Genomic DNA, 26,847 nt, shown 5'->3' with positions numbered 1-26,847 from the left:
TGCGTTCAGAAACTGTCGCTTCTCTCCGTCAAACATAGTAATTCACCGACGCACCACCTGCGTCGCCAGTTCCCCCTGTGTTCAAAAAGGGCGTAGAACACCGTGTAAATCGGTAGGACAAGTTGAGAGGTGTCCTACAAAAGCGCGGAGAAAGGCGACTAAATTTTCGCCCTTTCGACTTGATAAATCGCAATGTGGGGGGGGAAAATGGCGTACGCCTGAAATCGCGAAAAAGACCGTGTAAAATATGGCGTACCTCAATGATAAATGAGGCCCCAGGGCTAGGGCTGCCGTACGGAGAGTTTTTGCGTCGGTGCCCGAGCCTGATTGGACCAGGCGGAAAATGAGCGACCTGTGCAATAGACAGGTTGATTCTAATAGACGGATTGTTCATATAGGTTGATTCCTCATAAGTGGCCTTAAATAAATTGCTGTAGCTGTACTGTTGATGTTGCTGTTGTCATGACATATTGTTGTGCTGTCGTTGTGTTGGTGTTGATGCTGTGCTGTTATTCTTCTGCGGTGTGTTGATATGCTGTTTGCTGTTGTTGTGTTATGCCGTCTTTTTTTCTATGTCCGTGTTGAGTGGAAAAACAACAATTGGTCATAAAAAATAGGTAGTCTTAAACAAAGTTTACATTTCCAGCTCTACAAAATAAAACATTACTCTGGTGAGCAACCAAAACCAATGCCTACTGAGCAGAATGGTATTGTGAAAATAGGCCTAGCAACATTTTTTAAACTGCAGTACATCACCTCTGCACCATGAGCCTGCTGCGAGCTAGCAGCACAAGAACGTTCTGTGAAGTTCAATCTGCTTCTCTCTCACGGTCTGTGGGTTTGGGTACGACCACCCCTGAGGCAAGAGGGGAATGCCCCGCATTGTTGATCGGATCTGCGCACGCTTTGAGCCAGGTGTGGCCACACCTCTGTGGGAGCAGGCCCTGCTAATGCTCGGGCTGTTGGTGTTACTTACAATTGTTGTAGCAGAGCCAAACAGTGATCTACAATGATGTGGTTTTCACAGAGGAGCTCGATCACATATCCCTCCTGATATATCATAGCAACATACAGTAGCAATATTTAAATGTTTTGTAAAATCGTACAAAAATTGTATACACTGCAGTTTTGCATAGCTAGTTGTGATTAGTGTAGAAAACATACATTATTATAATTATCAAAACACATTTATGAACAAATGAGTAATTTGTTTTCCATTGTAGGATTATAAAGATATGGACACATTAGAAAAGGTAAATAAAAGTGAAAGCACTGCCAAGGACACGAGCAGACTGCAGTGAGTCATCGCTCGGCTGAGAGGGTGATTGGCTGCAACCTTCCATCCCTCCAGGATATGCATGCCTCCAGAACCCCGAAGTGGGCCCGAAAGACTGTGGCCGACCCTCCAGAACCCTGACGCGGGCCAGGAAGACTGTGGCTGACCCTCCAGAACCCAGAAGCGGGCCAGGAAGACTGTGGCAGACCATCCAGAACCCAGAACTGTGGCAGACCCTCCAGAACCCAGAAGCGGGCCAGGAAGACTGTGGCTGACCCTCCAGAACCCAGAAGCAGGCCAGGAAGACTGTGGCCGACCCTCCAGAACCCAGAAGCAGGCGAGGAAGACTGTGGCCGACCCTCCAGAACCCAGAAGCGGGCCAGGAAGACTGTGGCTGACCCTCCAGAACCCAGAAGCGGGCCAGGAAGACTGTGGCTGACCCTCCAGAACCCAGAAGCGGGCCAGGAAGACTGTGGCCGACCCTCCCACCCTGGTCACACATTCTTTGAACTACTCCCCTCCAGTAGTAGGGTGCGGGCCAGTAGGACAACAACCTCAAAGCACAAAAACAGTTTCTTCCTGACAGTAACTGGCATCATCAACAAAACAATTTTTGTAGATTTTGTACCGTCCTGTCTTGTGTTGCTCTATGTTTATTCTCATGCACCAACAGACCCAGGCAAATTCCTTAGGGAACATAAATCAGATTCTGGGATGGTGCTCTAGTAAAGGATAAACAAATGGATGAAAAAAGAAAGAAAGAAAGAAAAAGGAAGAAAGAAAGAAAAAAGAAAGGTGAATTGAGTGAGATGAAAAATTAACACTTTCAAGTTATGGGTTTACAGCCTTTTTAATAAGGCATGCCATTCTGATTATTCAATGTTTCAATGGAGTCTCTCGCTTAAAGAAAACAGAGCAAGCTGTGAAGCTGCCTGTATCTCCCATGGACATACATTCCCAAAACATGGTGATTCGAGCTCAACTGGTTTTAAAGGTGAAGCCATCTAATCATGCCAGAAGATATCAAATGTATGACACTGCCCAACCCTGCCTGCTGTCAGGACACCATCACTTAGCATCACCTCAGCTGACAGTACGCTTGGTACCGTGCTGCTTTCACATTTTTAGAAGCATTGTGAGGAGGGAGAGTTTTTGTTTCTGTCAGCTCTGCAGAGTCACGCTTCAGACTACATGATTTACGCCTGGAGTCAGCAGTGAACATTCACTTCTCATCGTCTCAATATTCATGAGCAGATAAGCCTACAGAGACAAAGAGCAATCCCATAAAGCATTTCTTCTGTGCTTATAAATTGTTATGGTTATATGTCACCATCGTGATCAATCAAATATGATAACATATTATGAATGAATGATTGTAGGTTATTCATTTTAAATAGCCACTATCAATAGTGACATGTGCTGGGAATTACATGTATTTGCCTAGAACTGCTTCCCATGTTTATATTCTCGAAAGGCATTTTGTGGACCCCAGGAAGATTAGCTGTCATTCTGCGACAGCTAATGGCAATCTAAAATAAACATCAACATTGGAGTCCAATGGCTAGTTCTGTTGTAGACCATTACAGTTGAATCAGTAAAAGAGATGATTGTGTCATGAAAGTGAAGGGCCCTGGAATACAGATTGAATGCAGTATGTGGTAATTTCTCATTTTTTAATTTTGCTTGATATCTGACATTGACAGACAACAAAAACCAAAGCATCTTTTGGCAACGCAATTTAAGACAACTGAAGGATTCACTGTTTTAGCTTGACAATGGTCCTTTTAAAGTCAAACCCTTTGTCTTGGTGTCTTCTAAAGGCAAAAGCTAAACTGTGTCATAGTTACTCAGTATATCCAAAGTACTGTTTGTGTGCGGTTCACATGTGACAAACACATCTTGAATAGCGTAGGCTATACATTAGCTCATGCCAGTGCATCACAGTTCATTCTTGTCACAACATTATCAGATGCCCCAATCACCCATAGTTTCAACTGAAGAGTGCAGTGGCTTCAAGTCAGTCCCTTTTTCTCTTTTCTCTTTTCCCCCAATATTATATACAACACTTTAAGATGAGTTTAAGAGCTTAGTCTTAGTTTTTGTGGTGGTAAGATTGAGGGACGTGGTGTCTTTAGTACTGCTGGTTCTTTATCTGGAGATTGGAGATTGACAGTGAAAATGCTTGAAGGCCACCATGATCGTGAAACATGCAGCCTCTCTAACGCTGAGACCAAAATGTATCATCTTGCGCAAGGCAAGGTGTAAATACACCTGTCAAATATGTGGCTTTTCAAATACAATATCTGCATTGGATTTGCATTTCAACCCAGTTCAAGAAGTACTTCATACATTACTGCAAATGTGGAACTTTCCTTCCAAGAAACTCAATCTTCATCAAGGCTTGATAACATATTTTGGACTTTGTGCTTGGATCAAAATGTCTGTTTACAGGCCCTGGCTGAAACCCTTTGATCAAAATTTCTCTGAAACATCTCAAATCTCTGGCAGATGTTTTCAATCAGCCATTCTCCCACTAGTCCAATGGCCTTTTGTGGGTGTGAAAAGAAAGGACAATGTCATCTATTCTCCCTAAATGTCTGTCTCCTTCAAACCATAGCACTCTGTCAGGTCATAGATCTGGTAGCTGTTCTGCTCAGCGCAGTCATTGAAGATCCCCATGGAAACAGTGTCTATCTCGGTCCGGGCCAGCGCAGGTGTGGGGGCCCCCTTGCCCGACCCCCCCTTCATCTTGTTGGACAGGTTGTTCATCTTCTCCTTGAGCTGGAAGGATGACTTCTGCAGCGGCGGGAACAGCCTCCAGCCTTTCAGGCTGAGCGAGGGACCCTTGCCCTTGTGGAAAGTCGAGCTCCCACGCGGCTCGTGGAGGATGAAGCCCGGCCCGTAGTCTTCCCGGGGGTCTCCGCTCGCCGTTCCCTTGACGGCGGTCCGCCAGCGCTGGTTGTAGCGGCGCAACACCCTCTGTCGGCGATAGCACTGGCACTTGATGAGGCGGGTGAAGGCACGCTTGAACTCCTTACTGGAGCAGGGGTAGATGATGGGGTTGATGCAGCTGTTGAAGTAGCCCAGCCAGAAGATTACCTTGAACACCACGTCTGAGGGCCTCAGCGCCGGGAAGAAGGACCCTGGAACGAGACAGAGAGAGAGAGGGAACGTCAGGATGATCAAATTTTTTGGAAGACAGCAAAGTTGGCTCTCTTTTTCTAATGTTGAACATTTAACCAAAAGCATGTGAAGTGAGGAAACAACAGGAAGTGAATGTTCTGGAGTGCACTCCCCTCGCCCACATCTATCCGTGCCCTCAGCCCGATCCCGCCCCTCTGTGTCCAAATCGCAGGCTTTACCACCATGCAATACACACACAGATGTTGAATTCAGTGTGCAAACGCCAAGACCGGGTTGCAGCCGGTGGTCCACATACCATGCATGCGTGGAGATGCACGGGCAGCAATTCCCCCATGCGCCGGTTTTCTGAAAAGTTGGCCTACCTACTCAGGATGACCTACCACCCATAATATTGTGTATAATTCATGGGTAGCGCATCCTGTCAGGTAGGAACTGTCTGTCAGAATACCCTATGACCCATTATTGTGTATAATTCATGGGTAGGAAATGTCTATCAACATTTCTTACCTGACAGAATGCTCTACCCATGAATTAAGCACAATGAAATGGGTCGTACGACATTCTGATAGACATTTCCTAGCTGACAGGATGCACTACCCATGAATTAAACATAATATTATGGGTGGTAGGTCATCCTGAGAAGTTGAGAGAACTTTTCAGAACACCGGCATATCTTCAGGTGTATTGCGACATGCATTGCGCGTCCACAAAGCGCAGTCCGAGTAGCTCCACTCCTTGGTCCAGTTTCATAAATTAGCCTGATCCCTGTGTCCATGTCTAATCCCTGTGTTGACGTGGATGGTACTTGTGTACACTGTGAATAGCTAGATAGCTGGTATTTTAGCTGTAACTGTAGCTTGCTAACTAGCTAGCAAACCGTAGAAAACGCTAGCTAGCTAATGGCCCATTCACACGGAAGACTTTGCCATAGCGTTTCCACGTTGCTTTTCATTGTTATCTATGGAGCAGTGCGCTTGGAGCCTTTCGGTGCGCTGATCTGCTGAAGCGAGGCATCAAGCATTTTACCAGTGCCAAAAAGTTGCTGTGTTCAGTCACAAAGCAGTATGCCTCACTTTTTTAGCAGCTTGCTAAATCTGCCATGTGAACCCAGCCCAAGTGCCCGGCCTATTCATACTTTACGCATGCTACGCTAGCGTGAGCTACGCAAGCTACTCAAGGTGACGTTGATGCGTCCTTGCGTAGAAACGTGTGTCATGCCAAAAATTTTAACTTTACGTGAGCGCAAAAGCTATTTCACACAAACCGATACCGGCACTGATGCAAGGCAGCAACCCCCGCACACTCAGAGTGTACCAAAATACTTGCGTAGAGCCTACGTTCACAGCCGCGTCAGCGTAGTTTGCGTACAGTATGAATCAGGTCTAAAGCCGCCTTTACACCATTGCGGAAAAATGACTCCGGTTTCCGCAATCCGCAACATGGTGGACACTAGTGTCCGACCGATATGCTTTTTTTAAGGCCGATCCGATACCGATTTTGGGGATCATTGCAGTGGCCAATACCGATACGACACCTATATTTTGGGCCGATATTTGTGGCCGATATCCTAATATTTGGTGGCCGATATTCTGGTGGTGGAGGACAATAAATTCACTCGCATCCCTCATAGCCAAAGGTTGTATATTGCTACATTGGAAAAGTCCTAACCCCCCCTGGCACAACTTCTTTGTTGAAAGATTTAATGCATTTTCTGCATCTAGAACAAATCAAACACATGGTCAGAGGATCTTTACAAAGATTCCACAGAACTTGGGACCCCTTTCTCTCCTATGTTACCTCTCTAACTTCAATAGACACTTAATTCTGACCAATACCTCTATTTATTTCTCTGTCCTTTAGCTATTTACTTTTTACTTAGTTATTGTACATTTATTTTGTTTTTGTTATTTTTGTCATTTAAGGAAAAGTGCTTTGTACCTCCTGGGACATGCGGGTGGGTGGGTGGTTAACTGGGTGGGTGGGTTAGTTTAGCGCGGTTCATTGAGCGCTGTTCATTTTTGTGTTTGTTTTTGCTTTTGTCTTATTGATATGCTAAAACTGTCAAACTTCCCATTTACTGCTGACTTGTACTGTTTGTTACATGTCTTGGAGTTTGCACAATAAATACATTTAAAAAATAAATATATATATATATATTATATTTTTTTTTTTTTAACCGATAGCCGATATTTGTAAAAGTGTGAATATCGGCCCGATATATCGGTTAACCAATACGTCAGGTGTCGACGTCACCGAGCACTCAGTAAATCTGTCAATAATCATGGCGGACATCGAAGCGGTACAAATTTGCCAAACTATATTAAAAGGTTACAGACTTTGTAGCAAAATGTGTCTGTGGAAAAAATATTTTATTACCCAGCTATCTTAGTTACAAGAATATTGAACTATTTTGACAGCTTTGGGTTGTGTGTGTGTCGTATTTATTAAGTTCAACAAATCTACGAAGCTTATAGCTAACTTTAGCTAACTAGCCATAGCCGAAGCCGGCTCTATGCTGGCTTGATTGTCTGGTTATATTCGTTATATTGACAACGTGCTTCACTAGATCACATGGGCTTGTTAATTCCGTTTGGAAAATGATATAGTTTATAACATTAAATGATTCAAGTAAAGTGACAAGAAAGCGATCTATCATTGTTTACACACACCATTGTTTACCAAAACCATAGCAACGCTATTTTCCGGTCGTACTGCCAGACTGGGATTTGCCGGATGAGTTAAATTTTTTGAACGCATACAGACGTCCACCGGAGCGGAATTTTGTCCGCACCGCATCCCACGGAGCCCTGTCACATGCGGTCTACGGACTCTCATAGGAAACGAATGACTTCCGGTCTTTCTGAACCGTACCGCAGTCATCTTTCGCAATGGTGTAAAGGCGGCTTAACACTAGCTAACCCTAGCTGACGGTAGTTAATGAGAACAGTTTGTAGCTAATACTAACTAGCTAACGCTAGCTAATAAGAACAGTTTGTAGCTAACGCTAGCTAATAAGAATAACAAAAGCTACCCTGTAAGAACGGTAGCTAGTTCTCTAGCTAGTAGTGTTGTTGTTAGCTAGTTGCTAGTAAAATGGTGTTGAGATAGTTTTGCTAGCTAGTTTTGCACTCAGTGTTGTTTCGTTAAAGTTATTTGAACCACCCTAACCCACCCCCAAAAGCACTCACAAATACATGCCCCTCTTGAATCACATGTTTCAAGATGAATAACCAACCACAAACTCTGATTTGGTTTTATGTATTGTACGGTGTCAAACCATGTCATTGAGACGCAGATGGGCGAGATTGGGCTTGGGCCCTGCACCCTCGGGTCTTTGGAGGACTGCTGTCCCGATACTATCTCTCTCTCTCTCTCACACACACACACACACACACACACACACACACACACACACACACACACACACACACACACACATTCTCTCACACCCACACTCTCCTATCTCACTCTCCCACCATAGTTATAAATAGAGACAGGGCACGCGCCAGTAGGGAGGGTATTAATGATGATACCTAGGGCTACAGTGGCTCCTACTGACCCTGGGAGATGAAAGCACGGTTCTTTTGGAGATGGGTAATTGTGTTTATGTGCTCTGAGACACATTGTTAGGATGTTCAGACCAAACGTCCCTTTGAAAGAGGACCCCCGTCTAGAATCTGATGACACCATTACAACAGTTGACTGTTGTACTGGACGCCCAGGGTCATTAGTTTGAGGGAGTACGTCTGCAGGACGTTGGTTTGACTGTGGCACAGCACAGCTACTGGCGCTCCTTGGTTGGGAACTTGCTGTGTTTTGTGGTTGTTTTCTTCCCTCATGAAATTCAGCCCTCGATATAAAGGTAAAGATGGAACAGAGAGAAAAGTTATAGTTTTATTTTTGTTCTTCTTTTAATTACATTGCTTTCTTCCCTTTTGCTGTATTTTATGGTGTTGTTAGGGCTTTTTATTTTCTCTCTTACAATCTTTTTGTGCTATTTTGATGTTATGTTTTATTATGTCTGTGAAGCACATTGTAGCCCTGTATTGTACTGTATATACAGTACACATATGAAGTTATTCTATTTGTGTACTAAATAAAGTTATTATTATTACTATCTTATGATCTATATTCCACCCACCCCACAACCATTTTCTTCTGCCCAGTTGAACATTTGCTTTCATCCCCATGCAGAGCTAGTAAAGATGGGTCATATTACAGTCGCCAGAGGAGGAACCAGAGCTTTGAGTCTGTTAAGTTATTCATTCAACATTAGTAATCAAGACAGGCCATGATGGGTCCTGCAGTCTTATCCGTCTTGATCCTGATTGGTGAGGGGACGTCCCAGAGAGGCGAGATGCCCTCGGGCCCAGGATGACGGCTCCAGCGGGACTGGCAGAGCATTTCCTGAGATGTTTGCCAGGTTCTTCTGGACGGTGTTGACATAACAACGCCGGTGGGAGACAGTGTACTTCTGTGTACTTTGCTACTTTTAAGATACTAGGATAGCCTGTAATGGCTTTCATTTTAGGCTTTTCCGTCTTTTGGGAATGTTTTGTATTTACAGTAGAGCCTGAGCTGCCGGTCCCTCTTGTATTTCCCAATATGTTTAATCTGAATCTTCTTCTTCCTAGGAAGTCTGACTTCCCATGCATGAAAAATCAACAAACTTTGCACACAGGTCCAGTCCTACGCCAGAAGTCCTCAACTGGCATTGTGGGCAAAAAGTCCTGATGGTGGCGCTACAGTAATAGTCTTAAGTTTTAAACTTTTTAAAAATCATAACCAATAGGCTGGATGTGTCTATCACTTTGCAACCACCACCAAAACGTAGGTCCAAGTGAGTAGAAATGTCCTGTTGGCAGGAATTATGAAGTTCATGACTCTGTTTTTCTCAAAAACCGTAAAACCTATCAAACCCTACCCTATTTTTTTGGTCAATTGACACCCCAATTGCTACACTACATCTTCAGACTGTCCTCCACAAATGATCTTCACAGATTTTTGAAATATAAAAAATTGAGCCCACAGTGCATCAAAATGTTTTACTGTAAACAGTACTGTATGCAGCTACTGCAAATACTCAATAAATCTCCAATGTTCATGAAAAAAATGATTAGGTTTTCATGACATGGTAGATGGAGAGTTTCATTTCACATTTTATCTCAACATTTCAGAATTTTATCTCAAAAATTGATTTTTTGAAGTCTGCCTTCATTTTGTCCCCTCAAATTACTGCTGTTCATATAGGAAAAAATACACTACCCACAATCCTATAGTGCAACAGCCACCTATCAGAGAGGTTGTTGTTGGCAACCCCTACCCAATAACGGACCACAGGGCTACAACTGGTTAATTCTGATTGAGAGGACACCTGTGCTACTGATTGTTTGATTGGTTTCCACCTGTCTTGTTAGTCTGTGTCTATAATAATAAGAATAAGAATAAGAAAGTGTATCTCTATAGCACCATTCATACAAATAAATGCAGCTCAAAGTGCTTTACAACAGAGAGTGTGCATGCACGGAGTGCTTCACATAAAAATAGACAAAATAAACAAAAACAGGAAAATAAGATGAAACACAATAAAATATAAAGATAAAAAATAAATTAAAAATACAGTGTAAAAATGACAATTTAGTTAAATGTTATACTGGAGATATACTTTTTTAGAAAAAGAAAAGTGCAGTAGCCTGCAAGTGCAAAAGGAGCTAGTTAAAAGGTCCTAATATGATTTGATCTCCTTAAACTTGTCACCCAACGTGTATCACATTACCACAATCAATTTTCCGAAGCAAAGCTCACGTTAAAAGATATTTGCATTTTCACGTTTTACTTACTTTAAGTGAAGAGATACACTTTCTTTTAAAACTATTCAGTGAGCTGGTGTCCCTGATATCTATGTGTATGCAGTATAGAGCCTACATGTAGCTCCCCCGGTCCAGTTCTCTGTTCATTATTTGTAGCTGTGTTGTCCCTGGTGTTTCCTGGGCCTTGTCAGTTTTGTCTTTTGTTCTTCACTTGTTGAGTGTGTACCTTAGTTTTATTGTTTAGTCTTTGGTTTAGTTTTTTACCCCTCGTGGTGCCTTTAACATTTTGTGGAAACTTGTTAGACTTACCCTTGGTGTAACTTTTTGAGTTCATGCCCAGGATGATGCAGAATAAAAATGTGAATGCATAATCATTGTGCTGTGACATGATTTTAAATATATTTTAAAGTTTTAAATTATGGTCCGGGCAATTCTGCTGACAAGACTCATGTATTTGAGTCTCCTCTTCCTCCTCCTACCTCATGCACACTTCTCCATTTAGCTAAGCTGTTGGCCTTCATGCACAGTTGTATTTTTTTAATGTGTTAGTTTGTCACCCTTCAGTAGAAAATGCTTCAAACAGCTTCAAGCTAGATCAGGCCAGCCTGTTCCTAATCTGTAGCAGGTACTGTTACTGTTCATCTAGTTTGGATCTCATCTGACCAGTCTTGTCTGCTAATCAATCCCACCTGTGTTCAATTCAGTCAGTGAATCTATGCTCAGTCCAGAATCCCACTCATTCCTGTCACAGTTTGTAGACCTACTAACATGTTTATCAAGGATTCCTATGGTGTAAATGAGCTGTGAAAAGAGCTCTGACATGTATCCTTTTTTAGTTAAGAGCTATCTGAAGCCGCCATGCTCTCATATTCACTGCAAAATCTCCAATGTTCAAGAAAAAAATGACAATTCACTGACATGGTAGATGTAGTGTGACATTTTTCAGAATTATACAGTATCTCAAATACAATTGGACTGTTTTGAATTCTGTCCAGTCCCCTTCAAACTATTGCTCTCATACGGAAAAAAATACTACCCATAATCATATAGTGCAACAGTGCGAGCTCCACCAATCAGAGACATCGCTGTTTGCAACCCCACCCAACCCCCGCCTACAGTAGTACTACATCCGGCCAAACTGATTGATTGGCCACTGATTGAGTACAGCCTCAGTTACTCTGCTATTGGGAAGACAAGACAGAAAATGTTTCAAACCCCAGCCAATTTGTCACTCATGAAGATGATGTATTTATGTATGTATCTATGAAGGCTGCCACATGCCTCGTGTGATTATTATTTTTTTTTTTAGAACGTTACTTTGTAAAACTTAAGAAGTTTTATTAGAAGATCAAGCGATGGCTCAACTGTCACAGTCATCTGTCGCCTCCTTCCTCCTCCTCAGAACGTCTGTCCCCTCCTCCCTCCTCCTCAGAACGTCTGTCCCCTCCTTCCTCCTCCTCAGAACGTCTGTCCCCTCCTCCCTCCTCCTCAGAACGTCTGTGGCCTCCTCCCTCCTCCTCAGAACGTCTGTCCCCTCCTTCCTCCTCCTCAGAACGTCTGTCCCCTCCTCCCTCCTCCTCAGAACGTCTGTGGCCTCCTCCCTCCTCCTCAGAACGTCTGTCCCCTCCTCCCTCCTCCTCAGAACGTCTGTGGCCTCCTCCCTCCTCCTCAGAACGTCTGTGGCCTCCTCCCTCCTCCTCAGAACGTCTGTCCCCTCCTTCCTCCTCCTCAGAACGTCTGTCCCCTCCTGCCTCCTCCTCAGAACGTCTGTGGCCTCCTCCCTCCTCCTCAGAACGTCTGTGGCCTCCTCCCTCCTCCTCAGAACGTCTGTCCCCTCCTTCCTCCTCCTCAGAACGTCTGTCGCCTCCTCCCTCCTCCTCAGAACGTCTGGCGCTGTACAGCAGCTATCATTCATTTTGATTTTCCCCAGAGTTACAGTGCAGGGGTCGGCTGAGACCCTGCCTGCTGCAATACGCAAGCAAGACATTGAAGTCTTTGGGAGAAAAAAAAAACATTAAGTGTGTGCGGTAATGTCGAGGGACATCCCTCATCTCAGTGAATGCGTTGCGCCAGATATTTCAAATCTGCCAATCAACTACATACTACATACCCATACTAAATACATCAACTACATACTACATACCCATACTAAATAAATCAACTACATACTGTACTACATACCCATACTAAATAAATCAACTACATACTACATACCCATACTAAATAAATCAACTACATACTACATACCCATACTAAATAAATCAACTACATACTACATACCCATACTAAATAAATCAACTACATACTACATACCCATACTAAATAAATCAACTACATACTACATACCCATACTAAATAAATCAACTACATACTACATACCCATACTAAATAAATCAACTACATACTACATACCCATACTAAATAAATCAACTACATACTACATACCCATACTAAATAAAAGTTGATTTGTAATTCGAGCCTTGGCCACGGTGGAGGGCTACAAAGGACAGTGTGCCTGTTTTAAATCCACATCCTGCATCATTGGCAGGCCTTTGTACTTAGTAATGCGCTGGTCACACATGGATCTGGCTTGGGGTTATTGACACTCAAAGCCCGGACTGAGCCCACTCTCTCCACTTGGCTGTGTTTACATAGCTCCTTACATACTGTACTGTAGGGCAGCTTGAGTGGACACGAGTCATCATGAGGACCTGGAGTGAGACGCACACTCCAAACCCTCAACCACACCCCTACCCACTGGTTTCACATAAATCTGAGAGCATATGATAGGTGTAAGTAGTAAGACACAATAAGGGGTTTGGTTTGATTTGGGATTGGGCCAATGTGTCCCGGCCAGTAAAAGATGGTATGGTTTGATTTGGGATTGGGCTCATGTGTCCAGGCCAGTGAAGGATGGTATGGGTTTGATTTGGGATTGGGCCCATGTGTCCAGGCCAGTGAAGGACAGTACCCTACGATGTAGCTGTAACAGCAGCAACTCAGTGGAGGATCCTTGACCTTCTAGACACCTGGTGTGAAGAAGGTCTTCAAACAGCATCTCTGATATAGGACATTCTCTTTGAACTCTGCGGGCTAACTGGTAATGGTGTAGTATCATCTGTCAAAAGGACACCAGCTGTGCCATTTGGCATGCGTCAAACTCCACCGACCAGCACCGCAGGCAAGAGGGACTTGACAGTGACATGTCAACAACACACTTGAACGCCTCTGCACAAACTGACACGTACTCATCATAAATCTGTCGTCCATTACACATAAATATCTCCCTATTTGGCCAGATAATCACAGACGTGAGAATAATTGTGGCGTTTTGCTAGCGACTGTGAACAACAGCAGGATGGAAGTAGGGGGTCTGGCTGTCACCAGACTCCAGCCTATCAGCTATACAAGGCTGTAGAAATAATAGAATCGGGGTTCAATCAAGTTAACGCACACAGAAATACAGTCCATGGGATACTGGCAGGACCCCAGTGCAAAATTGTTTTTAAAGCGATACAAAAATGGCAATATGCCGACCAGCCAAAACACTGTAAGGAGAATGAGAGAGAAAGTCCCCAACAAGATAAGATTGGCCTCGGTTCCTGAGTTCTCCCTCCCTAGATGTCCTTCAGCCCGGTTGCCCTTCCTGCTCCGCTGGCTGGCGTGCCCGGGCAGCTCGGGATCTGGGTGGGTGAAGGCATTCACCAACATCCAAGTCTGCATCAGATGAGCCGTCTCCAATACAGCGCCCTCGGCTCAGGGGGTTTTGATAGTCCTACCGGGGCGTCATCACACAGTGTTCGAAACAATCGGGTTTCACGTTACCTCCAAGCTGCTTAGCATTACACGAGCATGAGTATTCACTTTTGTCTGGTTGCCGGGAATATAGTATTACTAATGTTGGTAACGCCTCGGAGCGCGGTGCTGTATGGCATCCTGGATCAGAGTTTTGGTCACCTGACGTTACGCATGACTTCATGAGTTGGTCTATCTTGGGGAGACGTGGACACGGTTCCCCTCGTCTCTGCTCTGGACTAAGACCAGTGTTGACATCGTGTTTATACCTCGTCTGTTTTGACTGACCAGCTCGTCTGGTCATGGCTCCATCATAACGTGAACCCTGCAGCTCCTAGAGCAGAGCAGGATGTACAGTACTCCTCCTACTGTCTGTTGTTTATGCGGTTCCTTTGTTATGCGCATCCTCTGACCACGAACAGCAAGCATGCGTACAGTAAGGACTGGAGGCTACTAGACACACCTAAATGCTTCCAGCACAAACAGAGCCACACCAGCAGAGCGGGCCAGATACATGGACTCCATATGAGAGTCACGTTGATGTGGAATTGGTTCCAGACATCTCAAAAGCCTCTGGTGCTTCTTTTCGTGGTTAAAATGTGCTCTCTTGATATCACCCACTCTCTTTGGGCTCTCAAAATCACCAAAGCCCCCCCCCCCCCACTGCAGTGCAGGATCCTGAAGTTTCCTGACTGTTTTTTGGCAAACACAGTGTCCTAACGTTCCCTCCCTCCCCCCCCCTGGCTGTCGAGAAGGAAATCCCTCTCTTTAACCACAATTACTGCTGTCATTAGACCAGTGGGATGTCGGTTGCCTGGGTCAATAGGGCTGGGCAGTCTGAGGAACTCATTCTACCTTTATTGAACCAGCTATGTTGACTGAGAATGTATTCCGATTTGGAGGGGGGCGCATGGCGTGGGGAGCGTGACTGGCAGGCCGGGACGCGGGGGGATTGGAGGGGAGGGGAGGGAGGGTTTGTTTGGAGACCTCTGCAGAGGCTGGCTGCCTGGCACACATCTGTGGATCTGTCCTGGAGGCCGGCCAGGATGTGCTATCAGCAGGGCCAGCAGTCAGGCTCTGGGCCGGCAAGCACAATAACGGACTAGGATCTGGCAAAAAGCCCGGGAGGAAATCTCCTTGATGATGAATGATGTTGTGTGTGCACCATGGGGCCATGGTGTCATGTACAGAATTGTTTTTGAATAAATGTATTAAGGTGAATAAATATAAATAAAAAATAATATAATTAAAACATACAATAAAGAAAAGCAAGTCTGGCTACACCAAACATACCAAATGATATCCGCATAGAATCAATGGTTGTTGACTCACAGAGCACATTTGAACAATCTCTCCTCCTAAACATCTACTCCCCTAGTGCAGCGTTTCTCTGGATGCATCTCTTAGAACAACCGGTGGGTTTAATATCTATCTCTCTCTATCTCTCTCTATCTCTCTCGGGGTCAAGTAAGTTTACCACACTGTTCTGTTGCGAAGAGATGGAACCACTGGTAGAGTGCTGCTAGGGCTGCTTTTTTCAAAATGAAATGGTCAGTTAGTTGTGTCTTTTGAATGAATCTCATGGTGCATAAATAATGCATTAAACTAGGATGTGGCTGATCAGTACGGAGTTGTGTGTGTGTGTGTGTGTGTGTGTGTGTGTGTGTGTGTGTGTGTGTGTGTGTGTGTGTATGTGTGTCTAATTGGTTTCTGTCATTATGGCTCAACAGGGTCTGGTCTTTCCTGTTGAAAGACATTACCTGAGGTAATTAGAGCTGCTCTCCATCCCTCTGTCTCTCATCCCCTAACCCCATCTTCCCATCATCCCTCTATGTCTCTCATCCCCTAACCCCATCTTCCCATCATCCCTCTATGTCTCTCATCCCCTAACCCCATCTTCCCATCATCCCTCTACGTCTCTCATCCCCTAACCCCATCTTCCCATCACATCTCTATGTCTCTCATCCCCTAACCCCATCTTCCCATCATCCCTCTATGTCTCTCATCCCCTAACCCCATCTTCCCATCACATCTCTGTCTCTCATCCCCTAACCCCATCTTCCCATCACATCTCTATGTCTCTCATCCCCTAACCCCATCTTCCCATCATCCCTCTATGTCTCTCATCCCCTAACCCCATCTTCCCATCATCCCTCTACGTCTCTCATCCCCTAACCCCATCTTCCCATCACATCTCTATGTCTCTCATCCCCTAACCCCATCTTCCCATCACATCTCTATGTCTCTCATCCCCTAACCCCATCTTCCCATCATCCCTCTATGTCTCTCATCCCCTAACCCCATCTTCCCATCATCCCTCTATGTCTCTCATCCCCTAACCCCATCTTCCCATCATCCCTCTATGTCTCTCATCCCCTAACCCCATCTTCCCATCACATCTCTATGTCTCTCATCCCCTAACCCCATCTTCCCATCATCCCTCTATGTCTCTCATCCCCTAACCCCATCTTCCCATCATCCCTCTATGTCTCTCATCCCCTAACCCCATCTTCCCATCACATCTCTTTGTCTCTCATCCCCTAACCCCATCTTCCCATCACATCTCTATGTCTCTCATCCCCTAACCCCATCTTCCCATCACATCTCTATGTCTCTCATCCCCTAACCCCATCTTCCCATCACATCTCTATGTCTCTCATCCCCTAACCCCATCTTCCCATCACATCTCTTTGTCTCTCATCCCCTAACCCCATCTTCCCATCACATCTCTTTGTCTCTCATCCCCTAACCCCATCTTCCCATCACATCTCTTTGTCTCTCATCCCCTAACCCCATCTTCCCATCACATCTCTATGTCTCTCATCCCCTAACCCCATCTTCCCATCACATCTCTATGTCTCTCATCCCCTAACCCCATCTTCCCATCACATCTCTTTGTCTCTCATCCCCTAACCCCATCTTCCCATCACATCTCTATGTCTCTCATCCCCTAACCCCATCTTCCCATCACATCTCTATGTCTCTCATCCCCTAACCCCATCTTCCCATCACATCTCTTTGTCTCTCATCCCCTAACCCCATCTTCCCATCACATCTCTGCTCCGCGCTGTTTGCTTGGCCAGCCTGCTTCAAGGGATTCCATGCTTATCAGTTTAGAGCCGTTGAACAAGGATTATCATAGGATCTCACCATGGCGGTGTTAAATGTATGATTGATAGAGATGAAGGACACTTGGCAAGCGTGTGTTTGGCCCTTATTGTTGTTTTTTCTTGAGTATCATAGTTTACCCTAATGGCAGGTAAGTATCCAGGCCTTGAGGCTGTTGTTAGCGTTGGAGAAACCCTGTACGTGCCAGCAGTGTCACTATTGCAGTGCCTGGTTCATTTGTTTGAACTTTGGTCATGTTATATGTCGGCCCTACTCCGAAGGGACATGATTTGATATCAACATAGGTCCAGCTGTATACAGGCATACATGAAGAGTCCTCATGTTTTAAGACAGATATACAGCATTGACTTGGTCATGCATTTCGATAGCCTTTATGTGCCAAAACATTGTGACGCATACATTTGTCTACAAAACGAACAAAAATGTATTGAATCTATAAAGTGCACATTGACTTTTATAAGACTACAAAAAAAAAAGTTTTAATGAAGTGCGCTGCTTTAACAGTGCCGTCGTATGAACACCTTATGTTGTAGACTAGAGGGCATTCTATTCCTGCAGTACTGTAGGCTACTGCGTATTTTTCGTGCGTAACAGCGAGTCGGACTATTCTGAATTCACAGCTCTGACAAAAGCTTTCAGTAGGATATCATATGTAGAGTGAGACATCAGATAGATCATTAAAACACCAGCAGCTTTTCTAAATATCACACTCCATTGAAACGCGCGCGGCCTCACTGGCACCTTGCACTAAACCGTCTGTCATCTTGATGAATGCTAAACAACTTTTTCGTTGTGGATAAATTAAACAAAAACAAATACCGGTAGGATTTTGTTAGGGATTCATTTCTTTGAAAGTTTTATAAATTGTGCCTCATATCGACATCGTGCACTTAATCGCCAGACTTTACGCACGGTAGCGCATCTAATATATTTGTGAAAGCATAAAAAAAAAACTCTCACCCAGGAGGCTGCAACATTATATGATTCCAAAACAGATTAGAAACCCGCTCTAATAGCCTACTTAAACTTTCCAAATCCCCGTAGTATAAACAAGATACATACCCATTGGCAAAACAAAGAAAAATGGTAGCCAACACGCGATGAACATCCCAACAACGATGGCCAGTGTTTTCGCAGCCTTCTTCTCCCTGGAGAACTTCATCAGGCGCACGGACAGCGAGCTGCGGAACGGGTGGTTTTTACTCTTGGAGCTCGCGTCCTCTAGCACGCTCCGACAGTGGATCCGGAGGACCACCTCCATAGACTTATTTCTCTCCCGTTTCACGCCCGCTTCCAGACTCTTCGTAGTCCTTCGGGCCACCACATAGACCCTGAAATACATGACCAGGACCACCATGAGCGGGAGGTAGAAAGAGAAGAGCGAGGAGAAGAGCGCGTAGCCGGGCTCCTCGGTGATGCTGCAGATGGTCTCGTCCAGAGGCGGCGGTTCCTTCCATCCCAGGAGCGGGCCTATGGAGATGACCATGGACGAGACCCACACCACTACTAAAATCACCCCTACTTTCTTCTCTGTCATGATAGTGGGGTATTTCAGGCAGTATTTCACCCCAATGTATCTGTCTATGGAGATTATACATAGGCTTAGGATAGACGCGGTGCAGCATAATACGTCCACTGCTGCCCAGATGTTGCAGAAGATCCGGCCAAAAACCCAGCATCCCAGGACCTCCAACGACGCAGAGAACGGGAGCACGATCACGCTCAATAGCAAATCTGCTATTGCCAAGTTGACAATGAAGAAGTTTGTCACTGTTTGTAAGTGTCTATTGCACAACACAGACAGGATAACCAAAATGTTCCCCACGATTGCCGCCAATATAAAAACAGATAGAAAGACTCCGACCACGATGACCTGAGTGTCCAGAGTGGTTTTACAGGTCGTGTTACTGATGTTTGAGTGTATTTGTTCTATAAAAGACACGTTGAGTGTATCAAAACTGATTCCATCACCGCTTTCGTTCTTCAGGTTAGAATATGTCATTTTGAAACTCCATAGAAAGAAAATGTGAGACTTCGATTCAGAAGGAAAACAAGCAGTTTTGCATTTTGTTTTTCAATGAAGTTTCCAATTTCTAATGAGGTATGTGTCACCAAAATGTCCAGCCGTTGAAATGGTATAGCCTAAAAAATTCCATATACCAAATGTGTGTAACTAAAAGAATAAACAGCAAAAACAAAACTCATCCGTTTGAAAATACTGGATAACTTCACTCCAAAAAACAAAACAAAAGAGGCTTCACCTGTCCAATTTGATTGAGCCTATTTGAGGTAACAACGTATTTGTCAGTTAAAGTATACTTGTTGGATGCATACGCAGTTATGTTTGGCACTGACAGAAAGGTAGACGGTATTCCTCTGCTGATATCCTCGGTGAGAGAGACCAGACCGGACCGCACAGTCGCAGCTCGGACCCAGCGTCTGAGAAGCACCGCTCCTCCCAGTCAAGTGGATGCAATGACGCGCCGCATAACTGCTGCTACTCCTCAAATGTCCGCACGAGGGCTCTAGATCATGCGAGACGGGGAGACGCTATAGCTATTATTATTTATCAGTGCAATTCACTTAATGACTTGGATGCCGTGGTGGCCTATCATATACAACACTAAGGCTTATTGCAAATGGAATAGACTTCACAATAATAATAAGGCGACTGTATGTGATCCTATAGCTGAAGTCAGCCTATTAAGGCCTGTCCAGGTCCTGAGTTGCAAGCTTACAATTGAAATTCTCCAAGTAACGTTCCTTGGGCCCAACAGAAAAATGATGATATCTTAAAGGACTAGTTTGGTATTTAGCATCATAAGCCCTGTATATAAGGAGATTTCTGATCATATATAACGGCCCATATAACATTTTTGACTGACTGCACTTTGACCTTTGACAGACTTTGCACTCTTGATATATTATTGCTCATTGATCATGTTCCATGTCCTTCAGCTTTGGTCTTAATACACCCATAGAGATCCATTCTGTACTTATCTGTGACTTGAGCAATGAGCACTAACTTCTCAAGACTGCACAATCTGTCCAAATTTGTATAATGACCGTTGTATATCGGACATAACCTTATAACAGGGCTTACGATGAATACCCAACTAGTCCTTTAACCTTTAAACTAGTCCTTTAACCTTTAAACTAGTCCTTTGAGCCACATTGCTTGTGGGCCACCCTGCTGAAGACAGGTCATGAACACCCCCGCGTCCAGCTGACCCGCCGGAACAGTGACATGGGATGTTGGCCTCGGGCCCGGACCCCTGGGGCGGAGCTGTGAAGGGTCCCCACGGCGACGCGGCACAGCTGCCTGGCTCCCGGCACGCTATCGAGGCCGGGGCGGAGACGCAGGGGACAAGACGCCGGGGAGACCCAGAGGAGAGCCCCAGAGGAGAGACCCAGAGGAGAGGGGAGAGGAGAGACCCAGAGGAGAGCCCCAGAGGAGAGACCCAGAGGAGAGGGGAGAGGAGAGACCCAGAGGAGAGGGGAGAGGAGAGACCCAGAGGAGAGACCCAGGGGAGAGACCCAGAGGAGAGACCCAGGGGAGAGACTCAGAGGAGAGCCCCAGAGGAGAGCCCCAGAGGAGAGGGGAGGTTAGGAACCAGGGGGCCGGCGCTGTAGATGGGGGGACACACAGACTCTGGGAAAATCCAGACTCCCAGGATGCTCATTCCTCTGGCCAAGGGCCCGCGGGGGACGCAGGCCTGAACACGGTCCTGGTGTTGACGCAGCTCAAAAGCAACACAGTGAAAAGCAGATAGCAGGTGTTTGGTGGCCGTGTGGTGTTGAGGGTGTTTGGTAGTGGTGTGGAGCTGAGGGCTGTGGTGTTGAGGGTGTTTGGTAGTGGTGTGGTGTTGAGGGTGTTTGGTAGTGGTGTGGAGCTGAGGGCTGTGGTGTTGAGGGTGTTTGGTAGTGGTGTGGAGCTGAGGGCTGTGGTGTTGAGGGTGTTTGGTAGTGGTGTGGTGTTGAGGGTGTTTGGTAGTGGTGTGGAGCTGAGGGCTGTGGTGTTGAGGGTGTTTGGTAGTGGTGTGGAGCTGAGGGCTGTGGTGTTGAGGGTGTTTGGTAGTGGTGTGGTGTTGAGGGTGTTTGGTAGGGGTGTGGTGTTGAGGGTGTTTGGTAGTGGTGTGGTGTTGAGGGTGTTTGGTAGTGGTGTGGAGCTGAGGGCTGTGGTGTTGAGGGTGTTTGGTAGTGGTGTGGTGTTGAGGGTGTTTGGTAGTGGTGTGGAGCTGAGGGTGTTTGGTAGTGGTGTGGTGTTGAGGGTGTTTGGTAGTGGTGTGGTGTTGAGGGTGTTTGGTAGTGGTGTGGTGTTGAGGGTGTTTGGTAGTGGTGTGGTGTTGAGGGTGTTTGGTAGTGGTGTGGAGCTGAGGGCTGTGGTGTTGAGGGTGTTTGGTAGTGGTGTGGTGTTGAGGGTGTTTGGTAGTGGTGTGGAGCTGAGGGCTGTGGTGTTGAGGGTGTTTGGTAGTGGTGTGGTGTTGAGGGTGTTTGGTAGTGGTGTGGTGTTGAGGGTGTTTGGTAGTGGTGTGGTGTTGAGGGTGTTTGGTAGTGGTGTGGAGCTGAGGGCTGTGGTGTTGAGGGTGTTTGGTAGTGGTGTGGTGTTGAGGGTGTTTGGTAGTGGTGTGGTGTTGAGGGTGTTTGGTAGTGGTGTGGTGTTGAGGGTGTTTGGTAGTGGTGTGGTGTTGAGGGTGTTTGGTAGTGGTGTGGTGTTGAGGGTGTTTGGTAGTGGTGTGGTGTTGAGGGTGTTTGGTAGTGGTGTGGTGTTGAGGGTGTTTGGTAGTGGTGTGGAGCTGAGGGCTGTGGTGTTGAGGGTGTTTGGTAGTGGTGTGGTGTTGAGGGTGTTTGGTAGTGGTGTGGTGTTGGGGGGGAGGGGCGTCTCCCAGGTGAATGACAAGCAAACATTCCTGATTATGGTTTGATGCTGATGTTTTTATTATTAATGTTCCTGGTTATGGTTTGATGGGATTGCCCAGATTAGTCAAAACATTTTCTATTTGCGTTCCACTGATTCTTTACACAGCCACCTCTAATCAGTCAGGGTTAGACCACCTGCCGTCTTCAGCTTCACCACATGTTTGTAATCAGTCGTGAGAGCCGCTGAGCGCTGGACTCAGACCCCCGGCCGGGACTGGATGTGAGGGATCTGACCCCCGGCCTGGACTGGATGTGAGGGATCTGACCCCCGGCCGGGACTGGATGTGAGGGATCTGACCCCCGGCCGGGACTGGATGTGAGGGATCTGACCCCCGGCCTGGACTGGATGTGAGGGATATGACCCCCGGCCTGGACTGGATGTGAGGGATCTGACCCCCGGCCTGGACTGGATGTGAGGGATCTGACCCCCGGCCTGGACTGGATGTGAGGGATCTGCTTTGTCATCGAGTCAAGGTCCGTGTTATTGATACAGTGTAGCACATGTTCATACAAGCAAATGTAGCACACAGTGCTTTACAGAATAAATAAAAACATACTTTGTTAGTATATATATAGGAATTGATCATATAATGTATATAATGATAAAAGAGAATAGAAAATAAGAAACAGTAAAAAAAACACAAAAAAACGGTGGAGAGAAATGTTTTCTCTAGAACACGGCTGTCAACCGCCTGGACCCTTTCTAGCCAGACGCCTCACCCCCGTGGAGAACCCCCCCAACCCACCCCACTCCACTCCCACCCCTCGCGGAGCATGATTGCACACATGATTGCACACATGATTCCAGGCCACTGAGGCCACCATACAGGCCTGTTCAGCGAGAATCTGCGGTCGTCTAGAGACGTGTGCCTTGGTGGTCTCTCCTCACGCTCCACAGCGCTCTAGGAATCAGGCCAACATACTGCCTCCCTCAAATCATTCATTTCACAGCTCCTTTTGACATTTCTATGAGATTTTTTTTACATTTCACAAAATACAAATCTTTTGCTCAGTCTTTTAATCTATGGCGAAGAGGGAGGTATTAATTTTGGTTACAAAAACACTTCATTGCAATGTGATCATCATCATACACTAATGCCCCAAACCTCTGCGTTGTGTATTGATCAGGACCCAAGGTAAGGCAAGGCAAGGCAAGTTTATTTGTATAGCACATTTCAGCAACAAGGCAATTCAAAGTGCTTTACATGAGACATTAAAAGCATCAAGACAAAGTGCAACACATGAAAGGTCATATAACAGCTCCTTCTAATCAATTAGTGAATGCTAATTAATCTTCACATTTACTTGTCCTGTCAGTGAGAGTCTGCATGTTCCCAGGTCACGCAATCCTACAGCTGGTTCTCCAACCAGTTTCTTGTCTTGAAATCGAGAGTTTAACATGTTTTTGAATGATTTTTCAAGGTGCCCATCCACATCCATTGTATGACCAAAACGGTGGTAGAGCAATTATCAGACTTTCTCAAAAGTGCTAGTTTTGTCAACATTTTGATCTGAACCATTGTATATGATCATAAGTAACCTTAAAACAGGGCTAAACATGCATTTTCCCTTTACTACTCCTTTAAGTAATCACAACACATTAAAACGACACATCCTATCTGTCATAGTCATAGTTTCTCTTTCAAACGATCCCATTGTACACAATAGTAGCTAGCAAGCCAGCTTGCTCAGGATCCAAGGCCGTGCATGTGTTGTGTGTGAAGGTGTCTGGATGACCCTGCCATTTTGAATGCTTTGTTCGTGTCCCGACGTGGGTGCATTCGTTTTGGTTTGTGGCATGAGAGAACAATAGGCGAGGTGCATTTGTTTTGGTTCGTGTTGTACGCCAGAGATGATCATCTGAATGGTGAATTTTAACTGACTCAGTCGATTGTATGGGCTGTGTCCACTATGCAGAGGTGAAATGGCGTGATTCGTCATCACACACACAGCTCGGTACTGAAGTTGGCAAACATAGCTGGCTTAGACAAATAGAAAAAAAGGTGCGTTTCCACACGCCTACCCTCTTCTGGTTGGACACATGAAATCTGCCTTGGATATTTGCATAAACTGTGAATTCGCATGGCCTTGCCAGAGCGGTTCGCACCACCGGCGAAGTCACTGCGCCTCCTGGTACCTGCTCTCCACGCTCTCCACTGGCTCTGAACTTCAGGCGGTATTTTTGCGTAGGGGCTCGTTATCCCAGAGTCCTGGCCCCACAGTGGTGGAACGAACTGCCCACTGACGTCAGGACAGCAGAGTCGATGCCCATCTTTCACCGCAGGCTCAGAACTCACCTCTTCTAGAAGTACTCCCACAATCCTCCCTCTTAAGCACCTATTGTATTTTAGATTGCTATTCTTGCACTTTGCCTTCAGCACTAGATTATGCTCTTAGTCACTTGTTTTAGAAAGGAGATACACTTGTGAGTTCTGGCAAGTAGTAGTTCATTGGCTTTTCCTGCGTTACTGTAAATGCAATTATTGTTAATTGTTAATAAAAGCACCTGCTAAATGACTGTAATGTAAATAGATAGATAGATAGATTTGTTGTGTTGCATTTTTTTTTTCCCCCTGCTCCACCCCTCTGTCTGTCCCCTGCTCCTCCCCCAGGAGCACAGCCCCTCTGTCTGTCCCCTGCTCCTCCCCCAGGAGCACAGCCCCTCTGTCTGTCCCCTGCTCCTCCCCTCTGTCTGTCCCCTGCTCCTCCCCTCTGTCTGTCCCCTGCTCCTCCCCTCTGTCTGTCCCCTGCTCCTCCCCTCTGTCTGTCCCCTGCTCCTCCCCCAGGAGCACAGCCCCTCTGTCTGTCCCCTGCTCCTCCCCCAGGAGCACAGCCCCTCTGTCTGTCCCCTGCTCCTCCCCCAGGAGCACAGCCCCTCTGTCTGTCCCCTGCTCCTCCCCCAGGAGCACAGCCCCTCTGTCTGTCCCCTGCTCCTCCCCCAGGAGCACAACCCCTGTCTGTCCCCTGCTCCTCCCCCAGGAGCACAGCCCCTCTGTCTGTCCCCTGCTCCTCCCCCAGGAGCACAGCCCCTCTGTCTGTCCCCTGCTCCTCCCCTCTGTCTGTCCCCTGCTCCTCCCCTCTGTCTGTCCCCTGCTCCTCCCCTCTGTCTGTCCCCTGCTCCTCCCCCAGGAGCACAGCCCCTCTGTCTGTCCCCTGCTCCTCCCCTCTGTCTGTCCCCTGCTCCTCCCCTCTGTCTGTCCCCTGCTCCTCCCCTCTGTCTGTCCCCTGCTCCTCCCCCGTCCAGCCACCACCGATTAGCTGCCGTCCACTTAAATCACCTGCCATTGCTTTTCCCATTAATTATGCTTTACTACATTTGAAAAGCGCACATCAATCACAGTGTAAGCCCCCCCCCCCTCCCCCACCCTCCCCCGGTAAAATGGGCCAGAGTTTAAGCCCCCCCCGTGTGATATATCAGACGAAATCCAAGGTATACTCACTCATAAAATGATCTGAGGGCTTCCTATCCCTGAGTTCACAGCACTTCTAATCTGACAACTGACTGACAAGTGGAGCTAAAGTGAAGAGAACTCAGACCAGTGAAAGTGATGACGCAACATCATTTTAAACTTGAAAAAAACAGTAACTAAAATGACTTGTGATTTATTTCAATGGTGGACACGAAATGGCTGCATTAATTTAACAACAAAGAAAAATGCAAAAATAACTGAAATGTTGATGATAGATGTGCCGGGGTTGAGCTGCGGCTGATGACGTTTGGGAACCTGTGTGCCGAGGCTGAGCCCAATATAGCCCTGGTACCCAAGAGAGCCCCCGGTACGCTGGTCTCTCCACGCAGGCCAGGCTGGGTCTCTCCACGCAGGCCAGGCTGGGTCTCTCCACGCAGGCCAGGCTGGGTCTCTCCACGCAGGCCAGGCTGGTCTCTCCACGCAGGCCAGGCTGGGTCTCTCCACGCAGGCCAGGCTGGTCTCTCCACGCAGGCCAGGCTGGGTCTCTCCTCCAGCCCTCTGTCCAGCGAGGAGCCGTGCGTGGGTAAACTAAGCGCTGGGAGCTGACAGTGTTGGCAGGTTTATGTTGCTCACTGGAGACATGTTGAAGTGGATTTGGCTGCTAATGGAGAGAGTCATCTTTCTCTATGGGCTGAACGCTGACAGCTGGTGCTGAGATGTCCTCTCGTCATGCGTGTCTGTGAGAGGTGCTACAGCGGGTCGTTTGATGTACGTTACACATTATACAACGGCATGCAAATGTTTCAGGGAAAATAATAACATTTCTCAGTGGCTGCTATAGTAATTGTAAAGAGAGAGAGAGAGAGAGAGAGAGATAAGTAATTGTAGAGAGAGAGAGAGAGACAGAGAGAGAGAAGTAATTGTAGAGAGAGAGAGAGAGAGAGAGAGAGATATAAGTAATTGTAGAGAGGGAGAGAGAGAGAGAGAGAGAGAGAGATAAGTAATTGTAGAGAGAGAGAGAGAGAGAGAGAGAGATAAGTAATTGTAGAGAGGACGAGAGAGAGAGAGAGAGATAAGTAATTGTAGAGAGAGAGAGAGAGAGCCCATGCTCGGGTCGGATGACTCATTCGTATATTGGATGGCGCGTGTTGCCTATGCAAATTACATGTAAATGGATAACAAGGCCATGTAATTTCCTGTGTTGACGGTCCGTGTCTCTCCTTCCTGTCCGCCCCCCGTTGTCCTCTGACATAAAAGCCTGGCATTTCCTCTGACCATCTAGCTGGACCGCTTCCATCCAGGGGCATCAGAATCGCAGCCATTTGGATTTAATTACCCCTGCATGAAAAGCCAGGCTGCGCCC

At 46.3% G+C, this 26,847-nt stretch overlaps 1 protein-coding gene across 1 annotated transcript; it reads right to left on the bottom strand.

Moving 5' to 3' along the window:
* Window positions 1–3,421: 3,421 nt before the first annotated feature.
* Window positions 3,422–19,156, bottom strand: adra1d (adrenoceptor alpha 1D; the record flags this gene model as incomplete). Its single annotated transcript, XM_084454235.1, has 2 exons — window positions 3,422–4,419; window positions 18,217–19,156. The coding sequence occupies 2 exons, from the start codon at window positions 19,154–19,156 to the stop codon at window positions 3,866–3,868; spliced, it is 1,494 nt and encodes a 497-aa protein (XP_084310361.1). The 3' UTR covers window positions 3,422–3,865.
* Between the last annotated feature and the right edge of the window lie 7,691 nt (window positions 19,157–26,847).

The sequence above is a fragment of the Borostomias antarcticus genome, assembly GCF_949987555.1.
Source record: "Borostomias antarcticus genome assembly, chromosome: 20".
NCBI lineage: Eukaryota > Metazoa > Chordata > Actinopteri > Stomiiformes > Stomiidae > Borostomias > Borostomias antarcticus.
Note: the sequence above shows the minus strand (reverse complement) of the source record. Positions and strands in the feature narration are given on the sequence as shown.